At 38.0% G+C, this 26,147-nt stretch overlaps 1 protein-coding gene across 2 annotated transcripts in view; it reads left to right on the top strand.

Moving 5' to 3' along the window:
* Positions 1 to 205: 205 nt before the first annotated feature.
* YAF2 (YY1 associated factor 2) overlaps positions 206 to 26,147 on the top strand; it is a 93,371-nt gene continuing 67,429 nt past the window's right edge. The window contains exons 1-3 of one of the 2 annotated variants that reach the window (XM_036761876.1): positions 206 to 315; positions 789 to 914; positions 25,885 to 25,970. In XM_036761876.1, the coding sequence (XP_036617771.1) occupies positions 290 to 315; positions 789 to 914; positions 25,885 to 25,970 (238 nt within the window). In that variant the 5' untranslated portion in view covers positions 206 to 289. The remainder of the gene's footprint in view (positions 316 to 788; positions 915 to 25,884; positions 25,971 to 26,147) is intronic. The other variant, XM_036761875.1, reaches the window with a different exon arrangement.

Below are 26,147 nucleotides of genomic sequence, written 5' to 3'. Positions count from 1 at the left end.
GAAGGGAAAGACGCCAGCTTAGGCATCCCACATGCAGAGCTGGCCGAGTTTGAAGTCTCCGGCTCAGTTTCGGATTGGCGGGCTCGGGTCACGTGGACAAGAGCCGGCGTTTCTCAGACAGCTGGAGGCTAGGGTGGAGGTATTAGCGTAGGCTACGCCTACCAGCTTCTCTTCGTCCCCTCTCTCCGCCCCCCCTTCCCTGACTGCTTCCGCTAGGGGTGATTATTATTTTTATTGACAAACACCGAACCAGCGACAGCGAGTTCCGGGGTGTATTTTTAGTCAAGCTATGGGAGACAAGAAGAGCCCCACCAGGTAACAGTATCTGGGGGCCTGCGGCCTGGAGTGAGCAGGTCGCTTCTCTGTCCGCCTGATTCAGGTGGCTGCCTCGCTCTTGGCCCGAGCTATCGAGATTGGCTTGAGGGAAGTGGTAGCTCTACAAAGAACTGCGATGGCGACGGGCTGGTGGGCGGCTCTAGTAGCAGTATTTCTCAGCTTCAAAAGCGGCTGCAGCAACTGCAGCTGCGGTCCCCAGCCACCCTTCTTGTTTTCTTCCCTTTTACCCGTCACTTTCCCCTCCCCCACTCGAGTGGAGCAGCCGCGATTCCAGGAGGGCTGTTTTGGGGGTTCGGGGTAGATGGAGTCGGGGGAGGGAGTCAATTCAAGTGCTTACAGGGCTGGCTTCGGGAGGAAGAACAGAAAGGGCTGGGAGTGAGGCTTGTTGCTGCTGCTATGGCGCTGGTGCTGACCCCTGGGCCTTTTTTTTTTTCTTGGGTGGCGTGTTGCAGGCCGAAGCGGCAGCCGAAACCGTCCTCCGATGAGGGCTACTGGGATTGTAGTGTTTGCACCTTTCGAAACAGCGCTGAGGCTTTCAAATGCATGATGTGCGATGTGAGGAAGGGCACTTCCACTAGGTGAGTCTCGCCAGTAAACTCCTGTCTCTTGAGGGAGGAGAACGGAGTGGAGCGCTGCGTGGTCACCCGGCCTCCTTTCTCTTTTTAATCTTCCCTCACTGTGGGTAGAAGGGGAAAGGCGGTATTCACCAGAACACCCTTGGTACAGGTCTCACGCCATGTTACAGACTCTTATAAAATGAAAGGGCAGAGGTAATAGAGGAAGCTGAGATTGTGCTCAGGATAGGAACTGGGTCAGATAGATTGGGCCTGAGCTGTGGTTTGCGGTGGAATTGAAGAGGCTGTAATATGTTTTTGCTGTTCAGAATGAATTAAATATTTAAGAGCAGCACTATGATTTTACAAGTATTGCCAGAAATAACGGTTTTTCCCCTCAAATTTAGTGTTGGTTGCATTGTTCTGCCAGTTTTTGATCAATGAGAAACCACTCAATCATTTGGAAGCAGTTAGTGTAATTCATTGTGTCGGCAAGAAATGTGGAATTGTAGGAGACGTTATAAACTTCTGTTTGGAGATGAAAAATCTGATTGGTTTAGTTTAAATTCATATTTAATTTCGTTTTAGTTGCCTAATATTCTTTAAAGATAAGAATGAAATTCTGGGTTTATAGCAATATTTTAGCTAAACTAAGTGGTCAAATGTTCCAAATTTTCTTGAATGGCAGTGTATTAGACTGGACTTGTGAATTAAAAATGACTTCTGCCTATTTTCAGTCTTTATTTGATTTCAGGGTAATAATTCAGTAGTTCTGACTAACTTAAAAAAGAAATAACTTGAGAATTAAGTGGGTACAGAAAATTATCCAGGAAATTCAAAATTAGACATTCCTCAACAACTACTTTACAGAGATCCTTAGCTTGTCTGTCCAGCCTAATATTTAGAAAAGGTTACATACTCTGAATCAGTCTGACCTCCAGTAGAGCAAAATACAGTATAAACATACTAATGTATTTCAGTTGTAATTAAGAGAATCTAAACCAATACTTCTTAGTTTTAATATTCAATAGGAAATATTGTTGTAGTAGGAATAATTAGATTTTCCCCTCATTTTAAACTTCACTTCATTTTTATTGAGAAGATGATGGATAATGCACAGAAATAAAATCTTGACATTAAGTCTTTCTAGAAACTACAGTAGTGTAGTAAGAGTCTCTCAGTTACACATCTTGGGTTTTTTTTTTTTGCCATGTATGTGATTTTTCCAACTGCCAACACAAGTCTATTCTGCTCTTTGTGTATTAATGTCCACTTTTTTTACACTGTTCTTATTACAAAAGCAAAAAAGTTAAAGCTTTTTTTTTAAAAAAAAGAAAAGAATAAAGGCCACATTGTACTTTTGCCAAATAAGTACTTATACTTATGCATACCCATAAACATTTTGAATATGCCAAAAATATAAGACTAGATTTGCATTTAGAGTTTGAGAGCACTGAAGAATTCACTCTAGGTATGCTTATTTAAATAAACAGAAGTTTTAGAAAACCTTTTTTGTGGTATATGTAATTCTGGCAGCTACTTCTAGGCTCAGCTAGGTTCAGCTTTTATTGATGAAAACTTTGCTTGAGGAGGGCTCAGAGAAGCTGCCATAGTTTGTAATTTGGGCAGAAACTGAAGAAGTTCTGGATAGTTCACCAGAAATCTGAAGAGATATAGTCTTACTAAAAGTAAACCACTGCTCTTTCAACTTCTAACTTCCTTTTTCTGACAGCCTCTTTGGAATTATAGATTCCATATTGAACTCTTAAGAGCTCTCACTTCCTAATTTTTTAAAACGTTTGTTCCTGAGTCCAGAGTGAGATAACCCTGTTTGGCTATAGTAGTGGTACAGGGCAGTTTAAATTTTTAATAGGGTACCTATTGATTGCAAGCTGAAATGTATTTGCCTCCCTGGAAATATTTGATTAGGTCAAGAGCCTGTAGCGCACTGTGCCAGGGTTACAGTATTGGAAATATTTATATACTACATGTCCAAGTGACATTTTAAGTTAAGTATAGTACTTAAGTCGGTAATCTTAACTCTGTAAGGTGGTAAGGAAAAGGAGATAACTTGCAAATGTTCCAGATGAGGCCACGCCTAAACAGTCCCTACCAGATGAAAGTCTCATTTTGTATCTGAGCCACTTTCTATGCTGCTATATGTTTGCTTCCTTAGAACAGAAGTTCTTCACCTGGGATCTGTAAACTTGTTTTTAATATTTTCATAACAATTTTTTGGTATAATTGGTTTCCATAGTAATCTTGTATATTTTGTTTTATTAATTTAAAAACATTCTGAGAAGGGATCTATCCATAAGCATAAACATAAAAAGGAATCTCTGACACAAAAAAAGATCCAAGAACTCCTGCTTTAGAGGAATGTGACTATTCCTGAAAGCTATTTAAGCCAATATTTTTAATAGCTCACTAAACTCTTCAAGTGAATATTTAGTGCCTTAGTGTTGTTTTTTACCTGTTAACATAGATGGATCAGTAAAGATCTAAAAATCTAGTTATTTAGAATCTAAGTAAGTGGATTTTGGGGTTTTTTTGTATTCTATTTTTATTAAAGAGAGATAAAATATCAGCAATTTATTTTCTTAGAAAGCTAGGTGCTTTGATGTGTCTGTGTACAGTCAACTGAAACACCTGTATTTTATGTTGCTAGTGTATTTAATCTTTTACACATGGTATTTATTATAACAGTCCTGTGAAACTGAAGGGATTAACTTTTATTGTATTCTTAGAATATTGATTGAGTCTTCTAATCAGAGTACCCTGTTTGCTCAGCTATTCTGGATAAATGGAAATTTCTTTTCATTGCTGAAGTCATATGTAGCAGTTTTTTTTTGGTCACTCAATTTGATGACATTTTACTATGGGTTTATAAAATCTCAGGGGCATTTGTGGAATCAATATAAAGAATTTGGGCTCTGTAATTGGAGTACCAGTGTTCAAATTACTCCTCTCATGCTGCCTGAGGCGAATCACTTACTATCTCTGGTATTCAGTTTTCTTATCCACAAAATGAAGAGGTTGAGCTCTATGTCTTCCATAGTCCTTTTGTGCTTTAAATTCATTATCCTATGATCTTTCTTGTTCCAGGCCAAGCAGTAAGTCCTTCAAGTTCTCATCAAAAATCTTGTTTTCTAGACTTTTTTTTAAGAGAAGCAAGAAGATGAAACTTCTTCATGTTTTTCCCCACATTTTTATCTTGTATCAGAACCACTAGACTTGGAATAAAAGGACCTGGGTTCTGCTGCATTATACTTCTGTGATCTTGTTCAAATCACAACTTCTCTGGGCTTTAGTTTCCTCATCGGTAAAATAAGAGGGTTGAAGTAGATAATCTCTTAAATTCCTTTAAATCTATGATCCTGGTGGCAAATGTAGTGGTGGATTATTTGTGCTTGTTTTTGCTTTCTCTTCCCTAAATGAGTTAACCAAGTATTCACCTGTCTTGCCCAAGACAAAACTTACTCACTTGGACTGGAGAGTTAGGAATAGGAAGGAGAATATAAAGATAGCATTTATGGGTCTAAATAGGGTCTGGTTATCCACAAAATACGTTAAAGACTCTCATAGTTTCTAATGCTCAAAAAAAGTAAGTTCTCATTCTAGAAACTTTCCTGTGTGGTTTCTATGTTGAGAATTCTTGGATCAAGATGTTCATTTTCCTGAGAGGCACCCAACCATATTTTGGAAGATTATAGAATAAGATTCTTGTTGGGGCTGTTACAGGTCATCTTGTTTCAGTAGTCATTGTGTCACTCTTTTTTCTCTTCAAATTTGGCAGTTTTGTAGTACAACATACAACATATACATCAAAAAGTTTTATCCAACTTCCTTTTTCTACCTCTGCATCAATTATAACTTGTTACTGATTAATAGCTGATTCTTATTGCCTCTATCCTGGAGTCTGGAAGACCTGAGTTCAAATTAGGCCTCAGATAACTAGCTGTTGTGACTCTGGGCAAGTCACTTAACCTCTGTTTGCCTCAGTTTCCACAATTGTAAAATGGGGATAATGATAGCACCCATCTTATAAGGTGAGGATCAAATGAGGTTTTTATAAAGTACTTAGCACAATGCCAGGAATATAGTTGGTGCTTTATAAATGCTCGTTCCCATCCCTTTGCCCTACCCTAATATTTCTGTTGATATTGCAGTAGCTTTTTAAAAATTTTTATTCATCCTTTAAACCCCAGCACAAATGCCATCTCCTTCATGAATTTTTCCTCATCTTCCATGTAACTACTTTTACTTTAAGATCTTGTTTTATTTTGTAACTCTAATTTGCTTAAACTATCATATACATTATTACTTGATCTCCATATTATTCTCTTTTTAGATTATAAACTCTCTGAATATAGGGAATATAGAGCCCTATACAAACCTTTGTATTTTCCCTAACTCTTAGGATAGTGTTCTGCACATAATTGTTTCGTAAATGACTGTATTTGTTGTTATAAGTTTGCTTTAGCATTATCTCAGAAGATATAGAATAGTAAATGAGTACTGAAGTATTAAGGTTTTACTTTGGGAGATTGTTCACTGTCATATTTTAATTGTATTATCTCTTTTAGAGGTAATTGTGGGCATTTTCTCTTTTAGCTACTGTTATTGAATTTTTAGCTTTTGTAATATAGTAAATTTAGAGTGCTGGCCCTGGAATCAGGAAGACCTGACTTCAAACCTGGTCTTACTATCTATGTGACCCTGGGCAAGTAACTTAACACTGTCTCCATTTCCTTATTTGTAAGATGAGCAGGGGAAAGAAATGGCAAACCATTCTAGTATCCTTGCCAAGAAAACCCCAAATGGGGTCATGAAAAGTTGGACGTGATTGAAACAACTGAACGATCACAACAACAAATATAATTAAAAAATAAATAAAAAGCAATTTTTGAATGCGGTACCATCCTTGGGATGTGAAAGATAATATATTCAGAATAGGTATTATGTACCTATTATCAACATTATAATAATCAGCTTAAAGTTCTTATTTGTTGACTTGTTAAACAGTGGCACTGATGCTCTGGTGTGATAGGAGCAATATTTCATAGTAGCCTGCCATTTAGCTTAGGCAAGCTTTTAATAAGCCTTTTTCCTCACCCTCCCTTCATGCTCAGGAGATTGGCTCAGGTTGTTGATTTGACTTCCTGGTTTTGTGAATACAAAAGGCTATGGGGAGCTTTTTTTTTTCAAATTTATTTATTTTTAGTTTTTTATTTATTTCATTTATTTTTAGTTTTCAACATTTGCTTCCATAAGTTTTAAATTTTCTCCACCTCCCTCCCTTTCCCTTCCTCAAGACAGCGTGCAATCCGATACAGGCTCTACATATACATTCCTATTAAACATATTTTCACGTTAGTCATGTTGTATAGGAGAATTAGAACGAATGGGAGGAACCATGAGAAAGAAAAAACAAAACAAAAAAAGACAGCAAATAGTATGCTTCAGTCTGCATTCCGACTCCATAGTTCTTTCTGTGGATGTGGATGGCATTTTTCATCATGAGTCTTTTGGAATTGTTTTAGGTCATTGCATTGCTGAGAAGAGCTGAGTCTATCAAAGTCAGTCATCGCACACTGTGGCTGTTACTGTGTATAATGTTCTCCTGGTTCTGCTAACTTCATTCAGCATCAGTTCATAAGTCTTTCCAGGTTTTTCTGAAGTCTGTTCATCATTTCTTTTTTAAAAAAATTAATTTATTTTTTGTTTTAGTTTACCACATTCAATTCCTCAGGTTTTTGAGTTTCAAATTTTCTTCCTCTCCTTCTTCTCCCTACTCCCCACCCAAGATGGCATGTAATCCAATATCTCTTCTACATATACCTTCACATTAACATATTTTCACAATAGTCAATTTGTAAAGAAGAACTATAACCAATGGAATGAACCACAAGAAAGAAGAAACAAAACAGAAACAAAACCAAAAAAGAGCAAAGAGTTTGCTTCATTCTGCATTCAGACTCTGTAATTCTTTCTCTGAATGTGAATCACTTTTTCCATCATGAATCTTTTGGAGCTGTCTTAGAACCTTGCGTTGGTGAGAAGAGCCAAGTCTATCAGTTAGTCATCATAGATACCATGTCTCTGTAAATGTGTATAATGTTCTCCTGGTTCTGTTCCCCTCACTCAGCATCAGATCATATAAGTCTTTCCAGGTTATTATGAAGTCTCTCTGCTCCTCATTTCTTATAGCATTACATTCATATACTACAACTTGTTCAGCCATTCCTCAGTTGATGGGCATCCCCTCAATTTCCAGTTCTTAGCCACCACAAAAAGAGCTGCTATAAATATTTTTGTACATATGGGTCCTTTTCCCATTTTTATGATCTCTTTGGGATATAGTCCTAGAAGTAGTACTGCTGGGTCAAAGAGTCAAGCTCTTTCTTTTTGAGTCTTTTTTTTTTTTTTTTTGGTAGGGGGAAGGCAGGGCAGTTGGGGTTAAGTGATTTGCCCAAGGTCACACAGCTAGTAAATGTGTCCAAGTGTCTGAGGCCAGATTTGAACTCAGGTACTCCTGACTCCAGGGCCCATGCTCTACTCACTTTTTTGAGTCTTTTGACTATGGACTGACAGCATTACTAACACTGGGAAGCTGTGCTCTGTTGAATCAATGTGGTATCCTTACTGAATATCTCTGTTGAATGTCCTCCTTCTTTGGCTAGGTAAAACTCCTTTCATTAACTGGTAAATGATCTGATCTCCATTTCATTCCAGTACTGGACCTAAACTGCCAGGGGACAGACCCAATTTAAGCCCAGCCTATAACACTTATTAAAATGAAAAATACAAATTTAAATAATTTTACTTCACAAAACAGTGGATGGAATTTTAAAGTTTATCAACATTTGTGTATCTTTTAATGATACAATATATTGCATTTAATCATAGACTCTAATGCCGAGCTTAGAGATCAGGTAGTCTTCTCATTGGATTAACTGGAAACTGAGACCCAATCAATATTTATTTATTGATTGTTAAGCACCTTTTATGTGCCAGGCACTGTGCTGAGTGCTGGGAATACAAAAAGAGATAAAAGACAGTTCTTGCCCTTAAAGTGATCATAGTCTAATGGGGGAGACAAATTGCAAAGAAATGTATACAGAGCAAGCTATATACAGGAAATATAGGCAATAATTAACAGAAGAAAGGTACTAGAATTAAGAGGGATTGGGGAAGGCTTCCTGAAGAAGATGGGGTTTTAGTTGATCTTAAAGGAAGCCAGGGAGGTCAGTAGTCAGAGTGGTAGAGGGAGAGCATTTCAGAGAAAATGCCCAGAGCCTAGAGTGTTTTGTTCATGGAATGTCTGAGATCAGTATCACTGGATTATAGCATATATGTTGGGGAGTAACATATAAGATGATTGGAAAGCTAGGAAGGGGCTAGGTCTGAAGGGTTTGAATGCCAAACAAACCTTTTTTTATTTGATCCTAGAGTCAATTGAGAAACACTGGAGTTCTGTTGTGCTGAATGGAAGGATGGATTGGAGTGGGGAGAGACCTGAAGCAAGCATACCCATCAGCAGGCTGTTACAGTAGTCTAGACATGAGGTGATGAGGGCTTGAACTAGACTGGTAGCTGTCAGAGGAGAGAAGGTAATGTATTTGAAAGATGGCACAAAGGTGAAATTGACAGTCCTTGGCAGCGGATTGGATATGGTGGAGTAGGAGATGATGAGGAGTCTAGGATGACTTCTAGGTAGTGAGCCTGAGAGACTGGGAGGATGATGTTGCCCTCTATAGTAATAGGATGGTATAAGCCAAAGTTAGTTCAATCTTTCCCTCCCATTGTTGCTATATGGATTCCTCAACTTGGTCTGTTTTTTCCCTCAGTACCAGTATTCCCCGGAACCTTACTCTTTCTCTGTGGCCTTCTTACCTAGAATCTCTTTGCCCTGGGGCCCCTTTCTCCCTTTTCTGTGGTTGTCTCGGAAGCTCCATTTTGAAGTAGAACCCTGGTCCAGTCATCTTTCCGTCCACCATACCTCAGCTACTTTCTCACTTTGGAACTTGTCTTAACCCTTGTGCCCTTCTTGCCCTGGAACATCTTTCCTCCTCTATGGACCCTTTCTCCCATTGGCGAGTTCCTTCCAGAACCTCCATTTTTAGAAAGGACCCCAGGCTAACCATCTCATATTCTCCTCCTAGTTATGGCTCTTCAGAATTTGCTACCCTATCTCTTTGGTACCTTCTCTTACCCTCTCCCTTTGCCCCCTTTCAGCTCTCTCTTACGTATTATCTTCCCTAATTAGAATGTAACCTCTTTGAAGGCGAGGACTGTCCTTCTTTTTGTTTGTATTTGTATCCTTAATCCCTAGCACAGTGCCTGGCACATAGGTAATGCTCAATAAATGTTTGTTGGCTGTTGACTGACTGATCCAATCATGAAAAGTTTCAACATGGCATTCTAATGGAGTGCAGGAACTGAAGCTGGCAGCAAGAATTGATTTATCCAGGGTAACCACAAGCATGGCAGTTGCAGTGAAACATGGGAGCAGGCTGCTGTTTTCCCCACCTAGAGCTGGTGGATGGCTCCCTTTACCAAATTGTAACCATGAGGAACAAGTCAAGAAGCTACTAGAATTAAAGAAAAACTCCCTGAGGTTCCATTTGAAGTAAACTTAACTCTAGCCAAGATTAGAAGATCATCTATTTGGTTGCAAAGTGGTTAGAAATGTTTGAGGTCCATATATTCTATTTGCCTGTCAGTTTTTATAGATAGATTTAGCTTTGGTATTGCCTCTTGCCCATTCCAAAGAGTTGTGTCCACCTTCTGAGCATTCCAGAATTTCTTGACATCATCTATCGCTTGATCAGCTTGCTTGGTGAAGGAGTTGGTTATTATAACGATATTGGCTTCTTCAGTTTCTACCATGTCATTGCTGGTCATCCGTCAGTCTTTGGCTTGAAAGTATGTATGCATTTGGTGCCTAGCGCCCTCTTGCCTCCATACACCAAAACTCTGCCAGTGCCATCATCCCTTTCAACTCTGTCATCACTAGTCAAATCTAGAGAACTCAGTGCCCTGTATCCTGTCCCCAAGCCAACTACAATATTAAGAATAATAATTTGTTGTTTTTATGTGGTTTGTCTCTGTCATTTTTAACATGTCTATTTTTTACTCTTGCCTTGTTCAAGGTCATGATTGCTATCCTTGCATTTTTGAGTTTAACAGAGGCATAATAAATTTTGCTCCACCTTGTCATTTTAACAGCATGTGAATCTTTGTTTAGGTGCTTCTGGTATTGTTAGATTCTGTTTTCTAATGCATTCTGTCTTTTTTTGTTTCTTGGGGGTGGGAGGTGAGTTCATCCCATTTGTGTTGATTCTTATTTAATCATGTATTTCTCTCCATCATATCCTCTTACTCATTTTTCTTTCCTTGACCTATCCCCTTCTTTTCAGAGAAGGTGGTGAAAGGGAAGGAATATGTTTAATGCTAATGATCTGAAATTAAAACAGTCTGCATGCACTCCAATGCCCTTCCTCTCTTCACCTCAGTCAGACATTAATTACCTGTTTCTAAGCTGCCTTTCTTTAAATTCTTCTTTTATGATCCACCCTCCAAGGATGAAACTTGTTTTGCTTATGACTAATCTCTCTCTCGTGACTCCCTCCCTGCTCCACCCGTTTCTCTAGTTTATTTCTACTCCAAATGTTACTGTGTGTGTGTGTGAGTGTGTGTGTGTGTAAATGTAAGTAACCATCCTTTGTCTAGTTCAGATGAGAGTGAAGCTTAGTATGATGGTTGTTTCCCATACCCTTTACTCTTGTGTTTATGTAGTCTTTTACTTAGACATCATGATTATTCGAAATAGTGAGTTCCTCCCTCCTTGTTTCCTAGTTTATTCTTTTTCCCTACCTTTTCTTAAGATCTTTAAGAGAAAAAAAAAAAAACATCACTAGTCCCTTTGTCTTATGTAGTTGTTCCCCTGTACCCCACCTTTGCCCTTAACAGCATTTGGCTTTTATAGGTCTACTTATTTCTGATCTGACCCCATTATAATTTAAATGCTAAATTTAAATTTAAATCAAATGCAATCCTAGTTTCATCTAGTTAACTCCAGTGTGGTTAGTTACCTTACTATATTTCTCTTAATTGGTTTGTTTGCAATTTAATCAAGAATGCTTAGAGTTGCTCTTTTTCATTAAAGGTTCCTTTTTTTCTTCTATAGGATATACTCACGTTTGCAAGATAAGTTATTCTGAGTTGTAAGCTTGTATAACTTTTTCTTTTTGAAATATTGTATTACAAACTGTCTTCTTTATAGATGTGGTTGCCAGTACTAGGTCTTGTGTGATCCTAATTACGATTCTTTGGGAGTTCAACTCTTTACTTCTGTCTGCTTGTGAACTATTTTATCTTTAACTCAGTTCTGGATTCTGACTATGTTCCTGGGGATTTTTATTTTGGGTTTCTTTAAGAAGATATCTAGGGAATTTTTTTCTTTCTGTTTTCACTTTGACCTATGATTCTACTATGTCTGGGCATTTTTAGGTTTTCTTGAGACATAGTAACCAGGCTTTTCTTTTTTCATAGATTACAGGTAGTCTGATGATTCTTAGGAAATACCTTATATTTTCTTCTATTTTTCCCCCCAACCTTTTGATTTTGTTTTAGTGTTCCTTATCGCCTCATGGAGTAATTAATTTCTGTTTGATTCATTCTAATTTTCAGGAAGTTAAGTACTATGCTAAGCTGTTTATTCTCTTTCTAATTCTTTCCTTTAGGCTTCTCATATTTGTAACCCCCACTGCTTCATTCCCTTATTCTCATTCCCCTCATTCCTTCCCTCCTTCCCCCTCCTCCCACAACCTTAGTTGTCCCACTCTAAAGCAACCCACCCCATTGTGTGGGATGGAAAAATCAAATAATTGGAGAGGCATCTTTAGGCAGAAGCAAAGTGAATTTATTTTACAAATCTCTCGAGATTTGGGCGATCGCCTCCACTAGGATGAACTAGTGAAGGGAGGCAAGGTACAAAGGAAATGCATCAATAGATATACCCTTAATGCAAAGATTCCTGCCCACTTATATCCCTTTTCGCCATTGGCTGGGAGGCAGGCTTATAATCTAGGTGCAAAAATACATACTTTCCTTATTTGGCTACTGATGTGGCGATGATATGGCTAGGGTAAAGAGAAAGAATGAGGAAGGAGAGGGGGACCTTCCTGGAGCAGAGAACAAACAGCTCACAGGTAGTCCATTATCTTCCTATTTGGTAAAATTCTTGTGCTAGCACCCAAAGAGGGGGAAAGGAGGTGCACCTACAGCTTCAGGCCCTGACTTTCCAGAAGTTAGGTAAGTCACTACAAGGTTAAATTCCAAGCCTCTCCTACTCCCTCAGACATTCCCCATTCCAGAAATATGAGAAGAGAGTAGCCCCTGTATTCTTACCCTGTGAAGTCTTCACAAATTATATCTTTCTCACTCACCATGCTCTTTGGAGTGTCAGTTCCATAGACAATTACTTATATCTTATTTTTTTTTCCTTTCCTGCTTCCCTGTCTCACATGAAGAGATGGTCCTTCTTCTTGCCAAGTTTAATCTCTCTACATGTACAAGTGATCCTATTTCATCTTTTCTTCTGCAGATTGTCCCCTTTATTATTCCTACACTGTCATTGATCTTCAGTGTTTTCCAACTGTTTCCCTAGTGCTTACAACATGCTCATGTCTTTTTTTATGCTCAAAAAAACTTTACTTGATCCATCCATTGCCACTTGGTATTGTCCCATCTCTCTCCTCCCTTTGGTGGCTAAACTCCTTGAGAAAGTTGTTTCCAACAGGTATACTCACATCCTTTACTCTTGATTTCTTTTTAACTCTCAATTTTTAAACTTTATCTTTTTAACTCTCAAGTCTGGCTTTTGATCTCATAATTTGACTGAAATTGCTTTTTCCAAAACTATTAATGATCACTTAATTGCTAAATCCAATGCCTTTTTCTCAGTTCTCATCCTACAGCCTTTGACATTATGGATCACTCTCTTCTTCTTGATATTCTCTTCTCTCAAGTTTTTTGTAACATACCTCTCTCTATCCAGGTTCTCTTCCTATCTGTCTTTCTGCTCCTTTTTCCATTTCCTTTGCTGGATTTTCATCAAGGTCAAGCCAGCTACTTCTGTCTTGGGCTCTCTTCTTTTCTACCTCTATACTCTGTGATCTTATCAGGTTCCATGGATTCAATTAGCTTCTCCATGCTGATGATTCTTAAATCTACTTATCCAGCTTTAATCTGTCTTCCAACCTCCTGTCTACCTGTTAGACACCTTTTTGGATAGCCAGTAGACATTTTAAACTCAACATATCCAAAACTGAAGTTATATTTTCCCTGAAACTCCCCACTTTCAGACTTTCCTGTTACTGTTGAGAATGCCCCCATTCCCCTAGATCCCCAGCCTGGTAACCTTGATGTCACCTTGACTCCTCACCTTTTTTTTTTTACCTCCTTTGCACAAAATTTGTTATCCAGTTCTGTCATTTTTACTTTTGCAACATCTCTTGCAGTCTCTTGTATCTCTCTTCTGAGATTACCACCGCTTTGCTGTGGGCCCTCATCACCTCATGGCTAGACTATTACAACTCTTGCTGGCTGAACTGCTTTCCACAAGTCTTTTCCCACTCTAGTCCATCTTCTACTCAGCTGTCAAAGTGATCTTTCTAAAGGGCAAGTCTGACCATGTCACTTTCCTTCCCAATAAACTTCAGTGGCTCCCTGAATCAAATATAAAATCCTATTTGTCATTCAAAACCTTCCATAATCTGATACCACCTTTCCTCTGCTCCCCTCTTTCCAGTTTTCTTATACGTTACATCCTTCCACATGCTCTGTGATCTTATGACACTGGTCTCCTTATTGTTCCTCACATATAATACTCTATCTCCCAACTCCAGGGATTTTCACTGTCTTTCATGCATGGAATGATCTCATTCCTCTTCTCTACCTCTTAGTTTCCCTGGCTTCTTTCAAGTGCCAGCTAAAATCTTACTTTCTAATGGAAGTCTCCTTAGCCCTCTTACTTCTAGTGCCTTCCCTCTGTTAATTTTTTCTAATTTATCTTGTATGTATCTTATTTGCACATGGTTATTTGCATGTTGTCTTCCTCCATTTAACTGTGAGCTCCTCAAGAGCATGGACTGTTTTTACCTTTCTTTGCATTCCTAGCATTTAGAGGAGAGAAAGGATAAGCATTTTTTTAGCACCTACTATCTACCAGGCACTATGCTAAACACTTTTTACAAATAATGTCTCATTTGATTTTAGCATAGTGTCTGGCATATAGATGTTTATTGCCTGACTTGCTTCATCTCTTATAGGAATTCTAATAGTCCTTGTGGTCAAGCAATTCTGCCCACAGTTACTATGGAGTTTCTTTATCTAAGCCTGTGTCCTAGTTGTCCCTGTATCCATAAAATTTCTTTATTGTTTGGTTTCTTATTTAGTTTAGTTTTGTTCTTATTTTCAGCCTTATTTTCCGAGTTGGGACTTCTGGTCAGGAGGTGATTGCTTTATTGTACTGTTGGATGATATGATGTGTTCTTGTTTGATCCTGATTTGTATTATCTGGGATTCTGCTGCAGGCTTTAATTCCCACTAGTATCTCTGAACAAAGTGCTGGCAGATACCAGGCCTGATTATATTCTCTTTGTACAGAGAAATGAGCTCTTCAAAGTATCAAGGGCTATTCAGTTCCATGACCTGCAAACTCTCAGATCCACTTGATTAGGTGGTCCATCACTGTCCTCTTCTCATGATCTTAAAAATCCCCTTGAGTTCAGAGCTCTGTTTGACTCCCCTGGGGTACCGCTTTGTAGCTCTCTGGGTTTTCTGATACCTGGGACATAGCACTACTATAGAGTCACAGTGTCCTAGGATTGTTTTTGATCAAGGCTGGAAAGCCTCCATGAACTGTGTGTGCTTTCTCTTCCTCCTCTCCTTTCTCTGGTTTCCTTTCTTCCTCTTGCCACATCTTGGTTTTGGTGAAGTTACTGTAGTTTCTTTTTATATTTCTTAGTCATTCAAGATGCTCTTTTTTTTTTGTTTTTTTGGTTTTTGATAGAGTACATATCTGAGGATTAAACTTTCTATTTACTTCACCATCTTGATGAAGCATCACCTGGATTCAACAACCTTCAGTGATTCTCTATTGCCTGTTATATAAAGTCCAAACAATCTAGTACTTATTGTTGCAGACTACCTTTCTATCCCATTTTTCTCTTTAAACTCTCACATGTATTCTGCATTTCATTCAAGAAAGACATATACCTCATCTTGCTTTTGTGTCTTTGCTTATATTGGTCTTTCCTCTTTTATGCCTTATCACTCCTGGTTCAGTTTCTTGAAGATTTCTCTGATCTCTTCCAACTAGCCATTGCTGCCATTGAACTCTTTTAGCACTTTTATTATTATTATTATTATTATTATTTGTATTGTTGTCATTTACATACTTGATGGCTGTGTGTTTTGGTGGTAAGAAACACTTGATGTTGAGTCAAAAGGCCTGGATGCACTTGTAAAATAACCTTTCTGACTTTGGACTTGTTGCTCAGTTATTCTCATCTTCAGTTACCTCATCTGTAAAGGAAAGGGGTTTGACTAGAAGCTTTCTAAGTTTCCTTCCCTCTTAGATTGTAAGTTACCATTATGGCAGCTATTGTTATAATCATCTTTGAATGAAAATGTGCAGTGTCTAGAATATATATTACCAGTAAATATTTTTGAATTGCAAATGAAGCTAATTTTGAGATGTTTATAAGCCTGAGCTAACTTTGTTTTTGTTGGTATCTTGTATATACATATAAATATACCTGTTGCCTATTTTAATGCAAGCTCCTTAAGAGCAAAGGACTATTTTTGTTTTTGCTTAGTGTCTTGATTCCTGGCACAAAACAAGCACTTAATAAAATCCTTAATTGATTCTATGTGAACTCCTTAGAACTTAAGGTCAAACAACCTCAAAAATAAGAAGCTACCTATGTGACCCTGGCATAAAAGAAGCCAAGCAAATAAAAGAAGTTCATGAAACTTTTCTCTGTTACACTTTTCCTGTATTCCAAAATTGTCATAGTTTTTATATGTGAACTGAAAATTTTCTCTTTCTGCTATTTGTAATTTTGGGTTACTGGTCTAGTTTGGGGCTATACAGGTGAGCTGGGGAAGAGCTGGTAACAGTCTGTGGTTGTAATTTAAATGTTTTCTTTTTGGAAGTTCTTTGAAATATAGATTTGGTCTAAAAGCACTTAGAAAAGAATCCTTCAATATAAATTTGATATTTTTTTCAATTTTCCCTTTAGTCTAAAATCTTTAGATTTATCATTTTAGGAATAGTATTCATACATAATTAGCTGCAGTAACCCATAATTTTTTAAAGTGAGGAAAATAATTTTGATTGAAGTATGCTAGCTTTAATATTTTTACTACTATCTTATTTGATTGTTTACCTGAGTGAAGAATTTCCTATGTGGGTGAAGCACATTATGTTGTTTTTTCAAATGAGAGATGTTTTATAACTTTTAAACAAATTAGCCTTACTAGAATCAGTGATTATAAAATGATTGGTTATCAGGTGTGGGGAACTTGCATCCTCCAGGCCATGTGTGGCCCTCTAGGTCCTCAAGTATGGCCCTTTGACTGAATCCAAACTTCACAGAACGAATCCTTTTGACAAAAGGATTCGTTCTGTAAAACTGGAACTCAGTCAAAAGGCTGTACCTGTTCAGATTTGGGGTTGAGGGGTGCTCGAGACCCCAAAATACCAATGCACTGAGTCCTGCTGAATGCATTAGACTCAAGCCTTCTCAGCCAAATAAAAACAAAGTTTATTAAAGATTTGCCATATTGGGTAGATTCTTAGGGAGCCTGAGCATTTGTGACGCTAATGCCAGCGGGCCAAATTAATCTGAGCTGAGCTAGATTGAATCTGAGCGCCTTCATGGAGGCAAGATGGAGCTCATCTATAGAAAGATTGTTGGAGGGATCTAGGGTGGTCAAGTAGTCTGGGGTGGTGGGAGGAGGGGTTTGGGGAGGATTGGGGTGATTGGAGTGACTGGGGTGAGGTCAGACTCCAGGGCAGGAATAGCTGAAGGCTACCTGGAGATGACAGACCATAGAGGGCTAGGGTAACATTCTTGAGTATAGATATTTTGATATGGATCAAGGGTGGGAAACAGATAGAAGGCAATCAGAGGCAGACAATGAAAGGCTAGGCTAGGCTATTTGGGCATGAAAAGCCAGATCAAGTGGGAAGATTCAGGATGGGGTTCAAGGGGGTTCCCACAGTCTAAACCCCATAACACCCAAGGACCTAGAAGGCCCCATGTGGCTTCCAGAACACAGGTTCCCCACCCCTGCACTAGCTTATTCAGACCCAGTTGTCCTGACTCTTAATCAAGGACTCTTTTCACTATGCCACACTTGTTCTTTTGAACAAGTATCCATGGATACTTATGACAAATATTTATTAAGTGCTTACTGTAATGAAGAACACTAAGCTCTTATTGAAGAGAGGTATGAAGTTTATATGGTGTCTGCCTTTGTGAAACTTAGACTCTAATAGAAAAATAACATATACCTGTGTTTTATTCACTGCATCACCTAACTGCCTCTGTCTTTCTTCCCTTTAACTCCCAGGAAAAATTCTGTATACTCATTAATTCTGTTATAAAGAATACTCATGTTGTCTAGGAATAAGCAATACTCTTTGGGAAGCCAGGAACGTTTTAATTATATTTTATATTTATTGGGTCTGAATAAATGGGTATGTCCCCTTGTTAGAAACATACTTACATTGTCTAGGAATAAACAAGACTTGTTGGGAAGCCAGGAGCATTTTAATTATAATTTACATTTATTCCCCTGAATAAATGGGTACCTCCCCTGAACAGAGGACAGGAGAAAGTACAAAAGACTCAGATGGATGCCAGTCCTTTAATAGACCCTCACCTTGAATCTCCCACCCGGCTCTTCATTGGCCAGATGCAACCCCCTGACTGCCTAGGTCATGCCCTCCTCAAATGGCTCAGTCAAGCAAGTCTCTAACCTTTCACCTGACCAGAAGCGTGGTCTCTGCTAGATCACAGTTCTGATTAGAACTAGTTCTGATCAGTCACTTGACTTACATTCTGGTAAAGGTGGAGGGAGGCAGGGAGAGTGATACTTTCAACTCTGTGGAAACAAAACTGCTCCCACCATTTCTCACAGTTCTACTTCAGTCAGTAAACATTTATTAAGTATGTTCTATATGTCAGGCACTGTGCTAAGTGCTGGGAATACAAAGAAAGGAAAAAGACAGTCCATGCCTTTGAGGAGGTTCCAGTTTAATTGGAAAGACAACATACAAACAGTTGTGTACAAACAAGCTTTGTATAGGACAAATAGGAAATAATTCACAGAGGAAAGGCATTAAGAGAGATTGGGAAAGGCTTCCTGTAGAAGGTGGCCTTTAACCTGGGACTTGAAGGAATCCAGGAAGCTACTTCCTTTCCTTTCACTCAACCCTCAGTCCTTTGCAGCCAGGCTTCTGAGCTTAAAACTCATTTGAAACTGTTCTCTCCGAAGTTACCAGTGTGTTTTTAGTGGCCTTTTCTTAGTCCTCTTCCTTTTTTGACTTCTCTAATACACTTGATACTGTTGCTATTTTCTTCCTGTAAAGTTTTCATGATACATCCATGCTTTTCATGCCTAGATCTCCTACTACTTGTTGGCTGAATTCTCTCCAGGCTAACCATCATAATCTCCATTCCCCTGCCATGTTAGAAGTACAAAAGCTCACAGAACTAGAAGAGTAGTTTTTTTTTAAATGGTTACCTATTTTTAAACAAAATACAATAGTAATGATGTGTACCACATTAACTAGAAATTTGTGATTATTCTTAATATAGCTGATCTTTTTTTTTCCTGTAAGGATTCAGTTGAGTGCAAAAGAACTGCCAACCAAAAAATATTTCCTTTGTGTGGGGACTTCATGTAAAATCTTTGAAATTTTCTCCATATCTACAAGTTTTTGGGGGGATAATTGCCTATGCAGCTGATGAGGCTTATGAAATTATAGAATGGCAAAGTTTTTTAAAAAATTTGTTTATTTTTAGTTTTCAGCATTTCATTTCCACTAGATTTTGAGTTACAAATTTTCTCCCCATCTTTACTCTCCCCACATCCCGAGATGGCTTGTATTCTGATTGCTCCTTTACCCAGTCTGTTCTCCCTTCTATCACTCCACTCCTCCCCCACCCCCATCTCCTTCCCCCTTATTTCCTTGTAGGGCCAGATAGATTTCTATACTAGAATGGCAAAGTTTGAAGGGACCTTTGAGTTTTCTTCTTCAATATTTTCAGTTCAATAAAAAAAAAGTGCTACTTGTACACAGTGTATTATCTCAGGTCCTGGGGATTGCAAAAATATATGATCCCTCCTCTCAAAGGCTTCAATGCAAGATTTAAAAGAATAGAGTGTATAATACAAGTTATATCAGATGTGTAGAAGAGGTCCAGACACAGTAGTATATGAGATTTGAGTAAGAAAAATCACTTGGCTAAAGGCCTTCTTTGGATATTAAAGAGTCATCCAGCTCTACTTGGAGACCTTCTTTGATGAGAACTCATTCATTCCATTTTTGACACCTCTAATGTAGGAAGTTTTCCCTTATATTGGATGAAATATGCTTGTAATTTCTGTGCATTGCTTCTGGATCTTTCCTTTGAGACCGAGCAAGACAAATCTTATCCCTCTTCTACAGGTTAGCTCTTCAAATATTGGTGACTATCATGAAGGCAAGGATCTAGGCTGTACAGTGGATAGAGTGTCAAGCCTGGAGTCAGTAAGACTCATCTTCCTGCAATCAAATCTGGCCTCAGACACTTACTAGCTGTATGACCTTGGGCAAGTCCCTTAACCCTGTTTGCCTCAGTACCTCATCTGTAAAATGAGCTGGAGAAGGAAATGGCAAACCACTCCAGTATCTCTGCCAAGAAAACTCCAAATGGGGTCAGAAGAGTAGGACACAGTTGAGAAAGACTGAAAGTCATGAAGGCATGCATTATGTTTTTCTGGGAAGGCATAGATTGTACTTTGGTCTGTCAAGTTAACAAGAATTTATCGATCACTTATTCCATGGTTTTAAATGGAGAAAGCTTTGAAGAATCACGTTATTAATGTCCAGATTGTATGCTGGGTTCTGTGAGATAATACACTAGGAAGAGAAAGATTAAGGGGTAAAGAAAAGAAAAGATAGTAGTCAAATTAATGAGTATTTATTAACTAAGTACCAGGCATCGTACTAAGCCCTGGGGATATGAAGACAGGTAAGAACCAGTCCCTGCTGTCAAGGAACTTGTGGAGATAACATGCCAATAGCTGTGTCCTAGCCATGTGATAAGCACTTGATAAATGCTACTTAATTTGATCTTAACGAGATAAGAGTTAAATTTAGTTTTCATCCTAATCCATTTTTCCACAGGAAGGCCTTTTTGTCGTAAATCTTCTACACATTTACCTAAAAGAAAAAGTCTAGAAAATTTTTAGACTAGAAAAAAAATTTCCTAATATTTTCAGTTGAATTAAAGAAGAGTGGTTTAATGTGCTTTCACACATTGCAGGTCTATTTTATTTCCCTTTAGGATTATATTTTGCAGAGTCTCTATCTTTTGCTTTTTTAAGAACATTGTATTCCAAGTTCTCCTCTTGTTCATCATAGAAACTGTGTTCCTTTTTTTTTTTTTTTTTGGAGGAGGGAAGGCAGGACAATTGGGGTTAAATGACTTGCCCAAGGTCACACAGGTAGTAAGTGTGTCGAGTGTCTGAGGCTGGATTTGAACTCAGGTCCTCCTGACTCCAGAGCCAGGGCTCTACTCACTGCACCACCTAGCTGCCCCAAAGCTGTGTTCTTTGACTGTGGTTCCTTGGTACCTGAACCTGCTAGAAGAATGACTCAAGCAAATAAGAATATTAACTGTCACAACATCATGTTACATTGTCTTCAGATAATAATTGTGTTGATTCCTTCCATAAATATCTTATAAATTTAGTTGTTGGTGCCCCAGGACTATATATGGAAATATTGTCAATGGTAATCCATACTATAATTTAGCATTGTAAAATGAGTGAATTTTCAATGTAGTTACATGATATCAAACATGTCATAGATTCTAATAAAGAAACAGCTATGATGTATCAGCCTGAGCATTTTATTTTGAATTTTTATAGGTTATTACGTAGAAATGTGAACTACCCATATTTTCCATTTTACTTGGTTGTTGTCACTTGCAATTGAGGAGGATCAAGATGACATCACCATGTTGGAGTCAATGTATGGTGTATCCAACTGTGGCTGATCAGACTAACATGAGTTTGGATGGCTGTAGCAGGTCTGGCAGAAGTAGTCCATATGAACATTTGGAATGGAGATGTCTGTAAAATTTGCGCATCTTGTGTTTCTTTTGAGCTCCTTTGAAATATAAGAAAGATCTGAATTGGAATGAGGTGTGTAAGGGAAATGATTGTAATTTTCTAGGATTATTGGTAAATATAACAAAATACTCTTCTTAAATCTACCTATTTGAAATAGAAAAAACCCTGAATGCATCTGACAAAATGTTGTTCTTTGTAAATTTTGTTTTAATCTGTAAATTCCTGTCAATGCTTACATTTTGAATTGAGACCATTGATTTTTTTCCAATTCAGCTATCAATATAAATTGTTTGCTGTTTGTTTTTAAAAATACAAGCTTCTTCCCCCCACCTAAATATCCCAGATTAGTCTTTTACAAAAGCATATTTTACAAGATGAAACTTGGAAAGAAAAAAAAAAGAATATACCTTGTCTTTGACATATGATTAGATGGGGAAGCAAAAAGAATCTACCTTGCTTTGATATACGATTAGATCTGATCTTTAAAACATCAAACCATGGATACAGTACTAAACTTAATCATTTTATGAGTCTTTTTCCCAAAAGGGAAAATAAATTGTGTTTGATTGCTTATGTCACTGGTGTAGCAGAGCTGTCATGGTCATTCTTGGAGGATTAACAATGCTGTACGATCATTGGAAACCACATATTTTCTATTCCTTAACTAGGTTTATCTTGAGTGGTGGCTATCTTTCATCCACTATTTTTATTGTTTTTGAACTGTGGACTAGCATTTTCTCTAAAGCCTGAAGACCAAGCCACCCAGAAGAGGTTTCACCTATTCAGCCAAGGAATATGTTGCAGAAGGTAGGTACTATACCTCATGACCTCAGCCAAAAAAAAAAAAATGACCTTGATATAAGTTCATACAATCTTACAGTTGGAAAGGGTCTTGAAGAGTCATCTAATCCAGCTCCTACCTGAAGCTTGATACAAGTAACATAAGAGATCCGTGGCAGCATCACATTTGAATTTTTTGGTCCTCAGTGAGCCAAAAGATACATCTGTGAGTATGTACTGCAGTCAAAGCACCATGCTTAATGGCTTGGAAACTGATTTCAAATGGATTTAGAAAAATATGTCAGCCGACTACAGTGAACCACAAAACTGGTGAGAAAGGAGGGACTTTTGGGTCCTGGGCAGGCTTTATGCAGGTACATACATCCCTCTGCCCATGCACCTTAATCCTCAGCTGCTGCTTCCATGGTATCTACTGCTGGATCTCACCACAAAGAACATCTGGCTTAATGGATAGAGTACTGTACCTGGAGCCAAGAAGACCTGAGTTCAAATACTGCCTCAGACACAGACTATGTGACCATGGGCAAGTCACTTAACTTTTGTCCTCCTTTTTCTCATTTGTAAAATGAAGATAATAATAGCACCTATCTCCCAGGCTTGTTGTGGAGATGAAGTAATATAATATTTGTAAAGAGCTTTGCAAACCTTAAAGTACAATATTAGCTATTAGCTTATTATTATTATTATTATCACCTATCAGATTCCATATTTCCAGAAGAAATCTTTTAATGAGATAGTCTGCATCATAGTCTACCACAGTCATGGAAGAGCTCTTGACTCTTATTTTTCAACCCAGTCTTATCAGAAAGTCTTTCTACATATGTATGCTGAAATATTAGAATATACCACTCTTGGCCACATAGGGCTTTATAAATACTAATAAATCTTCATTGAACTAAACTGAAAATTGAATTCTTAAATTTACAGTAAAAGCTAAGTATAAATGCAAATATGCCAAGTGTTTCCAGTCCACTTAGTATTATACTTAATTTCTTTACAAAATTTGATTCTTCATTCCAACTTCTTGTTACTCTCTGACTTCTGATCTTCCTTGCTGAAGCTACTCATGGTGCCTGAACCCCTGGCCACACTGCTCTCTCCTCTCCCTTCCACTCCACCTTGGGGAACCAGAATCCAGGACCCCAGTGTTAACACACTTATCCCCCATTCTGTAAATATGCTTGCCCCATAACATGGGGATGAGGTACTATACTTCTAAGGCCTACTATAACAGGTTGATAACCCCACACTTTTCTCTCACTCCTGGTCTCAGGTAACTAGAAAGTTAGAGACTTAATAATTGGAGCCCTGCTCTTCTGTTTTCCCTTCTTTAATCTTTTGGAGGCAGCTTGCAGCAGTGGGAAGAGTGTTAAATTTGGAGTTAGAGGGTCAGTATTGAAATTTCAACTTTGCCACTCCGCACATGGGTGACTTTAGATGAGTTAATAAATGCCTCAAGGACTCAAATTCCACAAGTATAAAAATGGCTTGGATTAGATGATATAGAGATATCTTTTTATTTCTTAAATTTATTACCCACCCACCCCTCCCCAATATATAATTTGATACTTTGAAACTTTCGTTGAAGAGTAGGAAATTAGATAACCAAGACAGAAATATGCCAAGGGTAAAAATAGATTCTATTTAGTTAAAACTCTCCTATAGGTGAAATAGTTGAGCTTTGATATGTAGCCTTTATAGTATGTTTTGGTTTCTTAAGAAGCACAATGTCTAGTATCTGATTGTCAAAACTAGGTGGTAAGGGAAATTAAGGTGTCTGTAAGCACATAGAAATAATTGGTAAGCAGAAAAGGGCATCACTGTGGTATAGCAGAGATTTAAGAAAAAGTTAGGTGTTCAAAGTATTTTGAGAAGGAAGTGAAGAGGTCTGTAATCTCTCTTATCTACTTCCCTTCAGAATAAAGTATTAGTGCTTAGTTGAAATTTTTTATGTATTTCTGTTCAGTGGAAGACAGCTTTTCTGTTTATTCCCTGTGTGACCTTCAAGTCACCTATTCTCTCTGGACCTCAGTGTCTTCATCTATAAAATGGGGGGGTTATGATCAATTAATTTTCAGGGTGTCACGCTAACTCTTATTATATTCTATGACCTCATTTCCTAATGATTCCAGATAAGTAAAGAATTACTGTAAATTTTTTTTAAAAGGCTTAAATCATACTGCATATTAAAGTACTTCTAATTGAAGGGCTAAAAACACAAGTGACATTCACCTAAATTAATGAGTGACATTCATTCAGACTTCAAAATCAATGAGTGATAGTCTTTTAGGTTTTTATTATAAGAGTTTGACAGTTTCTACATCTGATGTCTGTGAACTTGATTTTAAAAATATTTTGATAACTGTGTTTTAATAATAGTGGCTTCCTTTTCAATCACACATATTTTGTTTTATGCATTTAAAAACATTCTGAGAAAGGGTCCATAGCCTTCACCAGTTCAAATCAAAAAGCATTTCTTATGTGCCAGGGACATAAGCTCCAGCATACTTTTGAAAAACAAAACAATAATAAAAGCCCTTCTCAACCTTCAAAAAAACAACTATGTACAAACAGGGTACTTACAGATTAAATTAGAGATAAACTCTCAGAAGGAAGGCGCTCTAGCATTATGGGAATTGGAAGCTAGAAAGTAGAAATGAGGAGAGAGGGTGTTCCAGGTATGGGGGGAAACAGGTAAAAATGCATAGAGATGGGCCAGCTAGGTGGCGCAGTGAGTAGAGCATCAGCCCTGGAGTCAGGAGGACCTGAGTTCAAATCCAGCCTCAGACACTTGACAAACTTACTAGTTGTATGACCTTGGGCGGGTCACTAAACCCCAATAGCCCTGTCTTCCCCCCTCCAAAAAAATGCGTAGAGTTATGAGACAAAGTGTATTGTTTGTGGATCAGTAATCAGGCCAGTGTAACTAAATCAGATTGCCAAAGGGGTCTATGATGCCAAAAATGATAAGAACTCCTGTTCTATACTAAAAAGCAGCTGAGGAAATTTTAAACTTTATCACCAAGCATTTGTTAAGTGCCTACTAGGCACTTGGGACAATATACAAATACTAAAATGGTTCTACAATCTCAGAGATTCAGAAGTTTTCTCCAGTGATTCAGGTTGCAACTCATTCGCGTGTATCCATCCTGTGTGGTTCTTATCCATGTGCTTCTATAAGTTTGTCATAGTGGCCCATCCAACATGTTGGAAGCCTTCCTTGGTTTCTCCTGATGTCACAATCTACCATTAGAGCACTGTGACTATCTAACCTGTCATCCCTTGTTCTTGTCATGTGACCAGCCCATCTTCTCTTCCTATCATGTAATTTCTTGATATCTTTTACAGAATTCCTTCCCAGTTAGCTGTTATAGCCTAAATACTCCTATCATGTATTTTATCCATTGCCTTCTGTGTGCTACTTATTTTTAATTCTTTATAATTCCATGTCTTGCTGCCAAAAAGCAATGCTGGTAAGGTATTAGTATTAAAAGATATGCCTTTGCCATCATGGTAAGCTTTGAGATCAATGAGCTTTGCATTTTCATTAAGTCAATTTAGCATGCTCCTCACCTGTTCAACTCTGGGCCCACCTCATTGCCCATCTATACTGTCTTATCCAGATATATACATCTGGTGGATAAACTCTTTATAGATTGTCTTTCTAAATGCATGTATATTTTGTACAATGGATGTTCTTCATCCATTTGATCTTTCCTGTGTGGATAGATAGTCCAAACTCCTTTGAGTGATTACAGATCTCTTCTAGGAGGCTCTGCAGTGTTCCGGGGCTTGATGTAATCAGCACAGTGTCATCCACAAACAGGAACATCTGGAGGACCTCACCATCCACAGGTAATTCCTCTTCAACTTGGGACTCTCCACTGGATCTTATCCATCACAGTAGCAAATACCTTTGGCAAACACACATCTCCCTGTTTTACGCCTCATCTGTTGTTTATTATCCAGAGGATTATTACAGGGTTATTTCAGTGGTTATATTTTTCAAGCAATTTTGAATTATTTTGATGT

The sequence above is a fragment of the Trichosurus vulpecula genome, chromosome 5, assembly GCF_011100635.1.
Source record: "Trichosurus vulpecula isolate mTriVul1 chromosome 5, mTriVul1.pri, whole genome shotgun sequence".
Lineage (NCBI taxonomy): Eukaryota > Metazoa > Chordata > Mammalia > Diprotodontia > Phalangeridae > Trichosurus > Trichosurus vulpecula.
This window is presented reverse-complemented; position numbering and strand designations above follow the sequence as displayed.